The 14,839-nt window shown below is 41.1% G+C and overlaps 1 protein-coding gene across 15 annotated transcripts in view; it reads right to left on the bottom strand.

The window, feature by feature from the left end:
• TNS3 (tensin 3) overlaps nt 1-14,839 on the bottom strand; it is a 304,187-nt gene that overhangs the window by 146,583 nt on the left and 142,765 nt on the right. For 13 of the 15 annotated variants that reach the window (XM_085302207.1, XM_085302209.1, XM_085302203.1 and 10 more), the window contains one exon: nt 4,711-4,749. The exons of the other annotated variants lie outside the window; for them this stretch is intronic. In XM_085302207.1, the coding sequence (XP_085158333.1) occupies nt 4,711-4,749 (39 nt within the window). The remainder of the gene's footprint in view (nt 1-4,710; nt 4,750-14,839) is intronic. 15 annotated transcript variants of the gene reach the window in all.

The raw sequence follows: 14,839 nt of genomic DNA, 5'->3' as shown, positions 1-14,839 counted from the left end.
AATATCCTTCCTTTGGTTCTGCTTTTATTTTTATCTTTCTAAAGTAATATCTGAATGGAAAAAATATTTTGAGATTCAAAGTTAGGGACTAAGTCTTCTTTCTTGTAGCATTAGGGAACAAGATTTGTTTAAGAAAATGTGTGTGCATGTTAACAATTATTTAATATAAAATGTAGATATTTTTAAAATGACATCAACTGAGTAACTCCCAATCTCAAAAGAAGATGCAACAATTCAAGAAAATGCTGCTTAAACAGATTTGCCATTTTTGATTCTTCTCAAGTTTTTAAAAAAAACTTTTACATAGGCTAATTCAGCTCTTACTATAAAAGTAGTGACCAGTGGCCATGGTATTTTTATTWCATTTGAGTCATGATATACATCTCTGGAGTCCATCGCCACAAATAACCCATTGCCTCTCGATGAAATAAAATGAGGCACATCAAAATACATCTTATTTTACTGAACATTTGACTTTGATTAGTAGAACTGGACTAAAATTGTCCCCCTTCTCCAGTCAGAGGAATGTACATGACAACATAAAGCAAGTAGTATTAGAACACTTAGCAACAGCTGGTTTGTATTTTAGCACCTGAAACTCCAAACAGCTGCACTGGGTTGATATATGAGGGTCCTGATGTCATTACAAAGCTTCAGGATGCATGGCTTATAAGAAATGGGAAGAAAGGGCCTCTTTGGAAACAGACATCCAAGCCGAAAATATTCAAAAAAATCCATATTCTAAAGAAAAAGAGCATCTGTACATTTCATCAGGCTTCAACTGTCTTCCAGCAAACATGCCACAGAGTTTAACTACAGTTCTTGCTATAAACTCCTAGGATAGCGATACAGGCAATCATTGCATTAGCTAAATACACATACCAGTAATTTATACCAGGCACATTCCTCATTTATTTATGTGAGAACTGAAAGATGCCTAACTTGGAATAAATGGGCATAATCCATGCTTACGTAGCAAACTGCCATGCAACAAACTTTGGCTTGTTTGAGTAAAGTCCTTCCCTGTTAGCTGAAGATCTCAACTACTTGTCCTCAATGTTCTCAATATTTTTACACACAAAATAGTTATAAAAGAAATTGCTTATGGCTAATATGGTCGCAGATGATTACTTCAGGACAAAAGAACTCACTAATTAGGTAAAAGTTATTTGTGCATAGGCAGACCCTAATCTAAAAAATATCAAATATCTCCACATTCCACATCAGAAGCAAAACACACTCTTCGGTCTGATTCTCAGTGAAAAGATATTGCACAGTATATAATTTCACCTATAGTTTTCCCTTCAAGAAAACTATACAGAATTGTAATCTTCTTCCTGCCTAATACCAGTAAATACTTTATTCAGGAACTGAACTTTGGGCTACATCTCTGCTCATGAAGTGAGCAGGTCAAGCCAGCATCGCATGGGTGTCCACACTGCCTAACCATTAGCACATGCCCAGACAAACTTGGCCTGGATGAAGCACCGCTACTTAGCCATGGTTTCAGGGGGCTGCTGGACCATTCCCAAGAGGTGTCGGGTTGGGGCCACCCTGGTTGCAGGGGGGCTTAACTGTTTCTGCTGTCTAGACTCAAGTTGCGCTGTGCTGGATGCTGGAGAAYTGGGCAGAGAGGAACCTCCTGAGGTTCAACAAGGGCAAGTGCAGAGTCCTGCACGTAGGGAAGAATAACTCCATGCACCAGTACAAGCTGGGGAGTGACCTGCTGGAAAGCAGCTCTGCAGAGAAGGACCTGGGAGTGCTGGTGGGTGACAGGTTGACCATGAGCCAGCAATGTGCCCTTGGGGCCAGGAAGGCCAATGGTATCCTCGGGTGCATTAGGAAGAGTGTTGTCAGCAGGTGGAGGAAGGTGATCCTGCCCCTCTACTCAGCCCTGGGGAGGCCTCATCTCAAGTACTGTGTGCAGTTCTGGGATCCCCAGTACAAGAGAGACATGGAGCTGCTGAAGAGAGTCCAGCGTAGGGCTACAAAGATGATCAGAGGGCTGGAGCACCTGCCCCATGAGGAACGGCTGCGAGAGCTGGGCCTCTTCAGCYYGGGGAAGAGAAGGCTGAGGGGGGATCTTATCAACATGTATAAGTATCTGAAGGGAGGGCGTCAAGGGAATGGGGACAAACTCTTTTCAGTCGTCCCGTGTGACAGGACAAGAGGCAATGGGCAGAAATTGAASCACAGGAAGTTCCGCCTGACCGTGAGGGGGAATTTCTTCACTGTGAGAGTGACGGAGCACTGGGACAGGTTGCCCAGAGAGGTAGATCTGGAGATCTTCAAGGCCCGCCTGGATGCAACCCTGTCTAACMTGCTCTAGGTGACCCTGCTGAGCAGGGAGGTTGGACTAGATGATCTCCAGAGGTCCCTTCCAATCTTACCCATTCTGTGATTCTGGGTGCCCCCACTCACTTCTCTGTTAATACAGGTGTTACCTTCGAAGCCACATAAAACTCCAGCTGGTGGCTGAATGGACAGACTGTTCTCCCTCAGTAAGACACTTGACAGAAAGGGTGAAGGAAATACACTTATATAACCTACAGTATTTCCCAAGGCCTTTTAGGGGCTTTCCTGAGGAAATGTTCAGTATAAGCACATAGACACCACGAACTACCGTACCCCACAGTGTGAACCTTTCAGAGGCCCTGCTTTTCACAGTGTGAACCTTTCAGAGGCCCTGCTTTTCAATGACAGAAACCATCCAAAATCCCTTCACAGAAATAGAAGGGTGAAAGTAGGTTGACAGCCATTACCTTTGCTTCCAGAGGACATGAGAATCTAATAGGGCAATGCTAATTTACAAGGCAGTGATAATACGCCCCAAAGAGACCAAGACTAAGGAAAACAAAAGTAATAACACTTAGGGGTCAGGGGGCTTATCTAAATGCCAAGGAGCAGTGTTCAGTACAAAAGAGAAAGAAGTAATAAACAAATACAAACCCTGCAGCATTTCTTTCAGTCTCYGCTAACAAGGGAAGCCATCTTCAACGTTTAGACTGCTTCCAAATCCCATAAATATGTCCTGTAAAAATCCACACAACCTTTTTCTATACAACTTGCAATCTATAATTTAATATAAGCCCCAAGAATCCCTACAGGTGCAAAACACTGATTAAAAAGTCTCTTACCTCATTTTCAAAACACACTAAACAGCTCATGCACAAAAATCACTTAAAAGACAGAAAACTCAGGGCCATCTTCAATCCCCAACTGCACGGCAGCAGATTTCTGMATTGAAAGGCTGCACACTATTTAAGACATTGTACAAAGGTCACACCTCAACCTGCAGTTAGTTTAACAGTTTGCTCAGTGATTTTGGAAAGGGCTGGGGCATAGAACTTGGCAATAAACAGGAGAGTCTGTTACTACTAAGCCTGGCAGAACCTGACTGCACACCAGGTTCACCTARGACAACAGCTGGCAGGGACTGGTACCCTATCCCCCAGGTGCCGTRTGCTTAAGCAAGTTCTCAATCACAACAGATTTTCCACGTTAGAATTAATTCACAGGTTGTGTGAACAACACGAAAGAAAGAGCAACCACAGCTCACAGGACACATTTACTGCTGTGAACTGCAGACAAAATAATGGACTGCTCTTCTATTTATAATTTTAGCAGTAACATCATACAGAATCCCCAGACTCTGACGTGAGTTAATTCATAAAATTACTGGGACAAAATTAGGGGAGAGCTTCCATGAGTTCATATGCACATTCCTCGTAATACCATGCACCACTGATTGAATCTTTCACCCTTTCTTTTGGAGATAACGATTAAGAAAAGCATAAGCCAACACTTCTAYAGCCCTTTCTACTTCTGTGATTCATATCAAGCAAGTATCACTACCTGCCTTTTGCCAACAGCGAAATCAAGATACAGAAGTATGCAGAGTGACTTGCCCAATTCCAGCAAGGCAGAAATGAGACATTGGATTCCTAATTCCCTCCCTCCCTCCCTCACTCCCCCCCCCAACTCCCCGACTGGCTGCATCACATATATACACACCACAGTTCTCAGTTGACATTTGGACATCAGCTGTTGACATATTATTTCTAATACTGATACTAGCAGGTGGTAGTGCTTGCTCAGTAAATAACAGTTAACACTCCATCCGTCTGGGTATCATCCGTGTTACCCTTGGAGCTAAAAGGACCAAAAGTCAGCTACTCAAGCCTGAAAAGGTTTATCATCTTTTTCATGCCTGGCCTGAACAAGTGTGAATTAATCTTTCCTCCTCCACCAGGATCAAAACCCCCTCAAAAAACAACAACAACAGCAAAAAATAAACTGTTCCCTATTTGTGTTGTCAAATTAATAGGAGACATCTATTTATTGTTACAATGGATGTCATTCACTTTAAAAGAGAAGTGGATAACATAAGTATAGTCAACTGTACATGCTTGCTCTATCACAGATAGAGAACGTACAGTTCAGTTTAAGAAGAGTCCTGAAAGGTACAACTCAACATTTCCTGCTGTAAACTCTAAGCCTTGCAAAATGCTCAATAAAACCAACCAGATTGCTGCATAGGACAAGACACAGTAAAAAGAAAAAACTTCAGGATTAGATCTTTCATTTTGTAAGCACTCACTGGGGAAAGAGAAAGGTATAGTACTTAAATAACAAGAAGTTAAAGGAAGARTAACCTAACCGATAGCTTAATAAAATCTGACAGATATTGATAGTGCCAACAGTACTTACTAATTCGTAATTGCTTGGAAGAAAGCAGGGTGTCACCACCTGAAACAAAAAATAAAGTAAGATAAGGAAAAGAGATATTTCTTCATTTTTTTTCTGAAATGATCCAATCCCATTGAACAAACTCCCTCAAATCCTACAAAGTCCTGGAAGAATTAAAGAGGTGCCAACAAGATCAGGTGCTGAATCTGAATGTCCAGTGCTGCTCTCAGCAGCATTATTTTCTCTCAGTTGTCTGAATAGTTACAAAGGACATGTACTGCTCACATGCTCACTCACTGGAATAGGTTCACGAGTAATGCCTTCCCTCACATGAGCGGGGAGCATGAAGGACTTTCACCCTCCACCCCAAAAATCCTTGGCAGCATTCTTCTAAGATCATCTCAGTTTTGTTTAATAAATACATATTCTGCTCTTTAAGTCTAGAACTTTGTCTGTTCCCRTCATCTCATGTTCACCCCTCAGGTTTCCCATGGTTTCCACATCCATTGCCCTCACATTACAGCCGTTTGTTTTAGTTTTCTATTATCAGTTGGATTTTGGTATGGGGTGTAGGCCAAGCAGGCATGCTAGGGTGGCAAGCAGAACTGACATAGTGAACTTGCATAATTTCAGGGGCGTGGAGCCAAAGACTCAGATACATATAATCGGAAGCAACCCCCTCTGCTAGAAGGAAAGTAAAATAAATCACATTCTTCCTCATACAAAAAAAGACTGCATTATTACGTTTACATTCATACTACATAGAAACCAACAAGTCAGCTTCTGTGAATAAGTTAAAACACTTCAGAACTACATGTTCTATACAGATCTCAAAAAAAATAAACAAATAAAAGCTTGCATATTCAAAAAACAAAACATGAAGAAAGCCAGAAAAACCATGAACAACTCTGATTGCATGATGATCTCGGCAACAGCAAATGTTACTTCCTTCTACAGTCTTACACAGTTGGCACCCTAGACTTCACATATACAGTCAAATAACTGTGGTTCACCAAGTTACTCAGTTCAGCTGAGCATGCATGCTCACTTTAACAAGCACCTTCAGGCTAACCTCAATGAAAGTTGTTTAAATTAACATTCAGCTTCACAATTATGATTCTCCAGGACAGATTCACCTCTCAGCCAACAAAGAGGGGCCAGCAAATCTCTGACAACACCTGAGCTACAGAGGAAGTGTTTTCTCTATGAAATTGTTAGTAAGCTGCCCTATCAGCTCTTAAGGCATGGTATACAGAACAGGTTACCAAGTAGAAGAAGCCTGATGTGTTAATTATAATCCCTATGGTAAAGAAAAGAGAGGTCCAGCCTACACAACACAGCAGGCTGTGAGAATAAAGAGGAACATCTGGTCATGTTTGCAGCATGGCTAGAAAGAGGCAGACCTGGCTGTACACAACAACCTTGTAAACAGCTTTTATCCATTAGCATGGGAGAGCTGGCCTCAGTAGCTGGGTCCTTGCTTGTGAAAGCTGCTTCTCTGGTTCTCAATTCTTTTCAAATCCCAAGGCATGATTAAGAAGAAAAAAAACACATATACGAAAAAGTAACATAGCTATGTTCATCCTTCAGCCTCCCCACAGTCTCTGCATCAGCCCTAAAGGAAAGTACAGCAGACATGAACCCATGAGATCTGTTGATTTGTTTGCTGCACTCCCCTACTCCTCACTGGGTTTGAATCCCAGGGCTTAGTGAGCTGCATTTATGCAGCTCATTTCATGACTGCTGCTGGTGACTCACTAACCCATCCAACTGAGCACCCATATTAAACATGTGGAAGATGTTAACTAAACTGTCATGATTAAGATTCCTGTTCCTGAAAGCAAAAACAACATCTGTCTCTCTGACCTCCTGCCTGACACAGCATGTAAAATATCGTACAACACCTTCAGCTACAACAGCCAACCCTCCTTTCAAGCCAAAGGGACGAAGCACAAGGCCGAGAGGCAGAGCAGTCAGCAGCAGAGAGAACCCGAACCGAAGCAGCGTCCCAGGCCCCTGACAGCAGYTGGAGACATCACATCCACAAGCATCAGGGGCTCCTGATGTGCCTGCTGCTGGCAAGATGGACACTCCCCATGTGTCCTGACCACCTGACTACCTAGTACTTACAGCATAAGCAGGAAAAATCGATTTTTCGTTAATGTTCTCATCAGTAACAGCTACATTAAAATAGACAGACATTATAAGCAGTAATTTTTTCTCTCTACCTACAGCAGGAAGAAAGGCTAAAATGGATGGAAACCTTGGAAGGAGTGATTAATTTACAAGATGGCTGGGCATTACAGTGGAAAAACAGGGATGAACTAATATTACATGCTCACATACTTAATAACTGGAACCATCATGGAATAAAATTGTCATCACTGGAGCACATAAATATCATCTCTGCTTTCTCTCTTCCTCCTGATGTTAAAATCTCTCCAGGAATCAAGCACCTCCTTTCCCCTGGGCTAACCGTAACAGGGCTCTGTTGTAACCTCCTTGCTAATTACAACCTACTCACAGCCTAAGGCAAAGAAACACCCTCTCTCTTCTGATACAAGAGCACTGGGGAGATCCACTGGCAAAAGAATTTCAGAGATTTACAGAGCTTCTTTGCTAGAGCTAAGGCATCTTATTCAGATAATTCACCCCAACTCTGAGCTGCGGAGAAAAAAGAAAATAATAAAAATAGTACAGAAAAAAATGACGGAACGCACATTAGGACTAACACTTCCTTACAATTCTTTACTGACTTCTAGTTAGCCTATGATTCCTATATTGTAACCTGGCTTTACCRATAGTCTCCACCTTCTCTTGGTTGTATGTATTTTGCACCAAGTCCCTCCTTTCACAAAAATCAACAGCTGCATTTAGATAACCTGTCACTAAAAAGAAACTACTCCTGTTTTAGGCAAACCAAACACTCCTAGTGCACATAGCAACCCTTTCACAGCGCGCTTACTGTCATTAAAGTGCAGGCTATTCAAATGCATCGTTCACAGCCAATGACTCCTGCCTACTGCTACTGATTCTGAGCTACAAAAATCAGTGCAAGACCTACYGGATCACTCAAGGTGCAGAGACTTTTTCCTCTAGCTCCACATACACAGGTATCTCTTCCCAGATGAAGCAAAACAGTCCAGATGTCTATGCATTTCAGATTTCATAAGCAATTTTAGCTAATTCTTCCACTGCTAATCCAGACACAGGCTGAAAGCAAAGGAGCTGATGTGTTCACAGATAACTGAGAGGCTATCAGGAGGGCCAATGACTACAATTGGAGTTATAAGRGTGCCCCTAACTCTGTATTTCCTGGCTTGTAAAGGCCTGAAATTTGCTCAGATCAGCATTTAGAGAAATCTTGAGRAGCCACCAGTCAACCTCACTCCTGTTATATATGGTATCTGTTAGCGAAAAACGCTGTTTCCTTTGCTGCTTACGCAGGGGGGAAAAAATACAACAAAATTATTAAAAATATTTGTTAAGCTGCAAGTATTTGCAAAGGAACAGGGGGAAGGTGAAACAGGATTATCTGTTTTAAAAAAAATGAATATATTCCTGCTAAGGTTGGACGGTACTTTAAGCTCTTACAATTTACTTCCCCCTTTTCCCCCACCTACAGAACACTGTTTTGAAAAACATCCTCAATACTAAAGCTAGGTTTAAATAGCCAGGAAGTAAATATTGCCTAGGGGATAGAACAGCATCCACTCAAGGACCGGCCAAATCCCTGCTCTGCCAGTGACCCACTGGGTGTGATTCTAAACACCTCACATCGTGCTTCAGCTCTCACAGCAGTAAAACGGGCATAAGGCTGATAAGCCCCTTTTGAGAGCTGCCTTAAAGTCTTTCAAAATCTCTTCCYATAGATAGGGTAGAAGTCTGAGTGCAAGCAGAACAAAAATGCTGTAATACATAAACATGAAACTAAACCTAAATGCATGCATAAATTTATTTAAAATAGACTAAGAAAAGTTGAAGTACAAACGCATCAAATTTTAACATACTAAATTATGTTAATATATTACTCTGAGCAAAATCGTCGAATGATAACTGCGTAGTTTTCAGGTTGCCTCCTCAATACAATACCTGTTTCCTCAGGGAAGTAAGTTGTGCTGCTCACGAGAATATATTGTGCTATTCTCCTAATGATTTAAGCCTCTACTTTCTGCAAAATATAGAGCTGGAAAGCCACATTGCGTGATTTCAATCCAGTATCAATGCAGAGATGGAAAGTAGAATTCATTCACTGGTTTAAAAGTTACATACACTCAAACAACTGGAGAAAAACTTCAGAAAGTTTCCTGATCCCCACAGAATTTACATCTAACCTTAAAAAGGACACCTSTAATCATCAGGCTTGTCAGCTTTTAATAGTATCTTGATTCCTTTAAGAAATACATGGGATATGCATTATCAAGGCATTTCATAGCTCAGCACAAACAAAATGCATTTAACTTCTTTCCTTCTGTATATTCTCCTGCTAATAGGCAAAGTCAGAATAAGGAAATCCCTTCACTGATTTTCAAAAACAGCTACCTCTTCCGTGCTTGCCTACGCACATATGCAAACAAATGGACGCAGTAGCCTACCTACAAAATAACCAAGCAAATACTTGAAAGCCAAACTACCTGTTTTTCCATACACCGTTAATATGGATACACTTTCCTGGTGTGCAACTTCCTGAATCAAGTATTTGAAGAAGTCTTGCATTCATAGGAAAAGTCTTAAAATAATTAATGAAGAATTCTGACTCCAACGAATCCGCAGTAATTTTCCTTCATAAGGTTGTAACATCAGTCACATACGTTAATGAGTAACGAACAAACACAAGGTAAATATGTTTACTCAAACAAGAAAAAAATGTCAACAAATGGCACATTATCTAGCACTAAGGAAATAAAATACATCCTCACATGCTTTAACTGAGACACAACAGTGCCCCCCACTGCTGCAGAATGGGTCACTTGCTGGTATATCCAGCTTTTGCACTTTAGAACTGTTTTTCCACAGGACGCATTTTTCATTTTCCTTGTCTTCATTATTGTTTATCAAAAAGTAGGCAAGCTTTCAGAGCAAGAACCATCTTCAAATAATGAATCAAATATTACCAAAGCTTCACTTCAAAGTTTCTCAAATACTGCCATGCTCCTTTTGCAAAAGCCATACAATTTACCCATTTGACTATAATAAATCATCTGCTTCCAAGCTACAGTTTTATCGAGTAAGAAACATAGCCATGTTTGCCACAGACAGGTGCCTTTTCTATACAAGGCTTTAAACAAAAGGTTGGAGATGGAGGAGCCTTTTTCAGGTATACATACAACCTGCTAATTAATGTGTCCTGTCTAGTGTACATCTCATTTTACAAAATTGATAAATAAAAAAAAAAAGAGGATTTAAAAAATGGCAAAGTGAAGCCTGAAGCCCATCTTCCAGATCTAACATCATGGTAACTTTACAAAAACTTGGTGGGGGGTAGTTTTTTTTGTTTGTTTGTTTGTTTGTTTGTTTTTAATCAACATGTATGTATTTTCTGCTTTGAATTTCTTTTTGGTTTTGCTTGTCTCTCCCTCCTCCATCTTTCCCCCAAATGCTCAAATCACACATCCTCTTTCTAAGAAAACAAGCTAAAGCATGTTGAGAGTAGTGTATCTTCAATAACTGTGCTGTCAAAGATGCCATTTGTAACATGACTAACTTTAAAAAGCTATTTCAATTACTAAAAAGGGACATTATTGGGATACTAATATGAGATTACAAAACCACAATGTACACTTTATGTTTTCTTTTTTTTCAAAAAACCCTCTCTGATTGCATGCTATCAGTATCTAACTCAGACAGTATTTTTGGACACATTAAAAACAGTAGATTTAAAGGAAGACTTATCAAACACACAGAAACTAAACATGCACTTTGCAGTGGCTATAGTTTTCTAATAAACTAAAAATAACTAGGTTTACCAAAAAGGCAGAATAGGTGCACTAAAAATAATCAGTGCTGAGGTTCAGCAGAACTATATACCATTTCCATTTGCACTTAGGAACTGCAAAAAAAAAAAAAAAAATCTGCCCTACAAAAACAAGCTTCCTATCCAACTGCTGTAACGCAGCTTGAAATAAAATTTGGAAAAAAAAATCAGTGCAAGTTGAAAAGAAAATTAAGGTTGAAAAGTCATTAATGGGCTTGGCTCATGACTATCAAAAAAATGCAAATATTTATTCATTTTAATCCCATCAAACAGTGAGCAGAAGCCAAGTAACAGCAGAAAAGTTTCCTAAAACATTACATTTTTTCTCGCCTAACTCTGTGATAAAGTTGCTATGAGGAAAGAATGAACAAACACAGCCAGGAGTCCTCTGAATTCTAAACCAAATTCTAAACGTGATACTCTGGTGCTATTTTATTAATTTCTCAGGTTCAGTATTTTAAATTTGCTAAAATAAAGCTAGCGCTACACTTGCTTATTTTATCAGGGTGTTACGAGGACTAGCTGAAGGTTGAGAAACTCTCCATGAGTTTCACAGAGAACACACAAGTAATTGAGTATTGTAACCACGCAAACCGATGTTCCTACTGTCCTGGCCCATGCACGGGACCCATGTCCTTTCTACCATAGTATTATGAAGCAGTCCAAAGTTAGCACCTGAAAACAAAAGTTACATACCTTCAGAAGGTATTTCAAAATTTACCTTATTTATTTACACACAAACCTCTGTTTGCCAAGACACCCACAAAGCAACAGAGTTGTTTCACGTGAAATTGCCAAAGCTGAAGGAAAAGAAATTCTTCGCAAATAACTGGGAATGCAGTCATCTCAAGACACAGAAATGTATTGTTCACATATCTTTGTCACCTCAAAGCCTGGCTTTCTTCCATGCTGTGGTATTTGACGTTGCAAGGTCACAGATTTGACCTACTTCGAGGAAGCTGGCCTCCAACTCCCCGAAGAACGTGCACAGGGCAAGGCTTTTGGAACAGAGGTTATTTGAAAAAAGACAAGATGGAAGAACCTCCTTAAAGTTCCCATGAACCAGAAGATCCCCAGAAACAAAAACGGATGCGTTTCTCTGATAATCGGAAACAGGTAAGCAGAAGTGAAGTCCTTTTCTTTATCAGATTATTGGACTAGATCCAACAGAGTTCAAAAGCAAAGGGCAAGAAACTCAGCAGAGCCTGGATGCCAGGACCAACGGTTAAACCAGCTGCCAATAGGAGCCAGGATCCTAAGATGAGATTTTTTACTGGACTTTGCACTAACTCCCTGCACTGTTGTTTGGTTTGCCAGTCCAGACTGTAAACTGAGTACTAGCTACTGTTACGCCAGGTTTCATCTGTTTACTACAGGTTCATAACGTAGATTGAAATGCTTTGTAAAYGATACAAGATTAGCGCAAAACCATAATACCTTTGCTCAGAATATCTCCTTTTTCTTGCTTCTCTAAAGAAGAGTTAGAAAACAAAACAAAAAAACCACCCTCTTTTTTTCCTCAGCGGCATGCATCTTTGCGAGACTTTACTTCTGCTTCCTTTGTACGAGCTCTGGCCTCTCTGAGCTTAATTAGGTACACATTCCTCAGGGAACTATGTTATCCTTTCAGGATTACAGGCCTATTTATTTTGGTATAATCCCCATGAGAAAACATGCTTCATTTGCAAAGTCAAACAAATCTTGCAACATTACAAGAAAAGGCTCCGGCAAGCAGAAACGATACAGCTCCATGGACGTTTTCCTCTCCCAAAGGAATAAACTATTAGCATTGATTGGATTTTCTTGAGAGAAAACAAGATGTGTGCCAGACCTGCTGCACTTCAGGACGTTTGGTCTTTAATATATATTTCCAWGTGATTGCTCAGGCTTTCGAAGCTGCTTCCAGGATCCGTGCAGCAGCGCTGACAGAGCTGCGGGCATTAACACGGTGATTCCCATGGGCACAGATGGCACCACCCAGGAAATGGTACCAAAGGGCTGAGGAGGAGGAGAGAGGASTGAGCTGCAGGGAGGGCAGTGCTCAGCCTGCACGACTCCTCTAACAGTTGGGACAGGGGACTTTCTAAGGAGAGTACTAAAGCTAGCATGAAAGTAATATTAAAATAAAACAAGCTTAGGTTGAAATTGGGGAGTGGGAGAGGTTAATGGTTTTATAGCTATTACAAAGAGGAAAATGTGGTGTGAGGTAGGACACCAGCAACGCCAGTCCTCTCTATTCAGCATCACGGAAAGACAAGAAGGCAGTTACCATACAACTGCCTTCCTGGTRAAGTAACAGGGTTGGGGCGTGGGAGGAGAAGGTTCGTTTCCCTGCAGTTGAAAACCATCCTTCTGCAGCAAGGTGTCTCTCTGCAACCCGCTATATGGCAGTTTAATGTATAAATACATACAGCACAAGAAGGAACAGGAATGGGAAGGCAGTTCTCCAAATCAGGCAGTCCAAGGATAAGTATGACAACCTAGCACAGGCCTGGTTTCAGTTTCAGTTCCTGGCAGAAGGCCTGCAAGACTTGTGTCAAAGAGGCAGAATAACTTCTCCAACAGGATATTCACCAAAATCCTTCAGGACAGCTGTTGGTCACATTGCTCAGAAATGCAAGCCCAGAGACTGGCTGCTGAAACATCCTTGTTTCTAAACCATGACCAAGCACTTAYGTCTACCACTAGTTCTAGCAATCCTTCACAATAAGGAATTAGTCTAAACTTTGCCACACTTTTTAGTCGAGACTTGGTTTTGTTCTCTTTTATCCCATTGGACCTCTTCTCACGCTCTCCTCCTCTTCTGCTCCCACACATGCTTTTATTGAGGAAAGAAYGGCWGTTACATGTAGGCTACCCACCTTCRGAAAATAAAAAATCTCCCAATAAGACAAAGTTATTTGAAGAGAAGAAGGTGCCAGTCTGCAATGTGTACATCACCTTTCTGTCTGGACTTGGCAGCGGCACCAGCGGAGGTATAAGCCACATCTACGCACAGTATAACTCCAGATCATGCTCCTTGTCTAGGCAGGGCCCCAAAGGCAACAAGCACCCAGGTCCAGAGCCTGACATGAGGCCAAGCCTCAGTTTCTCACAGAGAGGTTTCTTTCAGGCCCAGACAGCAGGGGAAAAAAAAAAAAAAAAAAGAGAGAGAGAGAGAAGAATGGCTATTATGCAAGTCAAAACCCAGAAAAAAGTCCTACCTGCAGCTCCAGGCTGCCCCACAGCCAGCTGTAGGGCAGCCACCTTATCTCCCCATCTTGTTTATTCTGTATATTTAGATGATCAGCTCTGGCATATGAATAAGCTTACTTAGTTGTCCCCTGCAGCCCTAATCTCAACTACGTCTGTAGGGAACAGGCAGGTATAACATTGTGCCTGAAAAAATGCCTTGCGACTCCAACAAGCCGGCAGCATAAGAGTCAGGCTGAATGTTATGCTGTGTCACTTTACAGGGACTGTTTCACACGAGTTAAGTGGATAAATTATATTTTAGAACAGAAGAATAGAACAAAAGGGGAAAATGCAGGYCTTCATGGTAAATTTATGGCATACACTGAGAAAAAACAGAAAATCTATAATTACTGAAACCAGGTGTGCCACCTCCTAACATTCACTCTGATAAGACACCTCCCCCAAAAAATCATTTTTACTGTYGGAGCTCTTACGGAAAGCAATTTATTACAGCAAGCTATCAACATTAGTGCACTTAAACAACAGCAATCTGTGTACAACGACCTTCCGTGAACGAGCATTTGACTCAGTTCTCTGAGAAGACCACACATCTCAGGAAAACAAGTCACACGTCAGTGCTTGTTATAGTTAAGTGAACATACTTTAACAGTAGGAATTGAGGTTACATAAAAGTAACACTGTAAGCAGCAGCCAAGCACAATTTCTTTCCTCTGCTGCTCAGAGAGGTCACTGTGCTCTTTACTCCACCTTCACATGCTGAACCACTGGTGTCCCAAAGAGCCAGGTGATTACTTAGCCCCAATATGTTTAGCAGCAAGTTAGTTTACTCTCCAAAGAGAAGTCCCAATCCTAGTAGAAAACAAAATAGCAGCTACAAGAAGCAATTGCCACTCAAGCAAAGTATGTCAACCTACGTCCAGCTTTCTACATGGGAAAGGTACCTTTGAAGCCCTCTGGGCAATGTCACATGCTTTGTTAGGC

This window comes from Rhea americana, unplaced genomic scaffold (assembly GCF_003343005.1).
Source record: "Rhea americana isolate MKP2758 unplaced genomic scaffold, rheAme1 scaffold_189, whole genome shotgun sequence".
In the NCBI taxonomy this organism is placed as follows: Eukaryota; Metazoa; Chordata; class Aves; order Rheiformes; family Rheidae; genus Rhea; species Rhea americana.
This window is presented reverse-complemented; position numbering and strand designations above follow the sequence as displayed.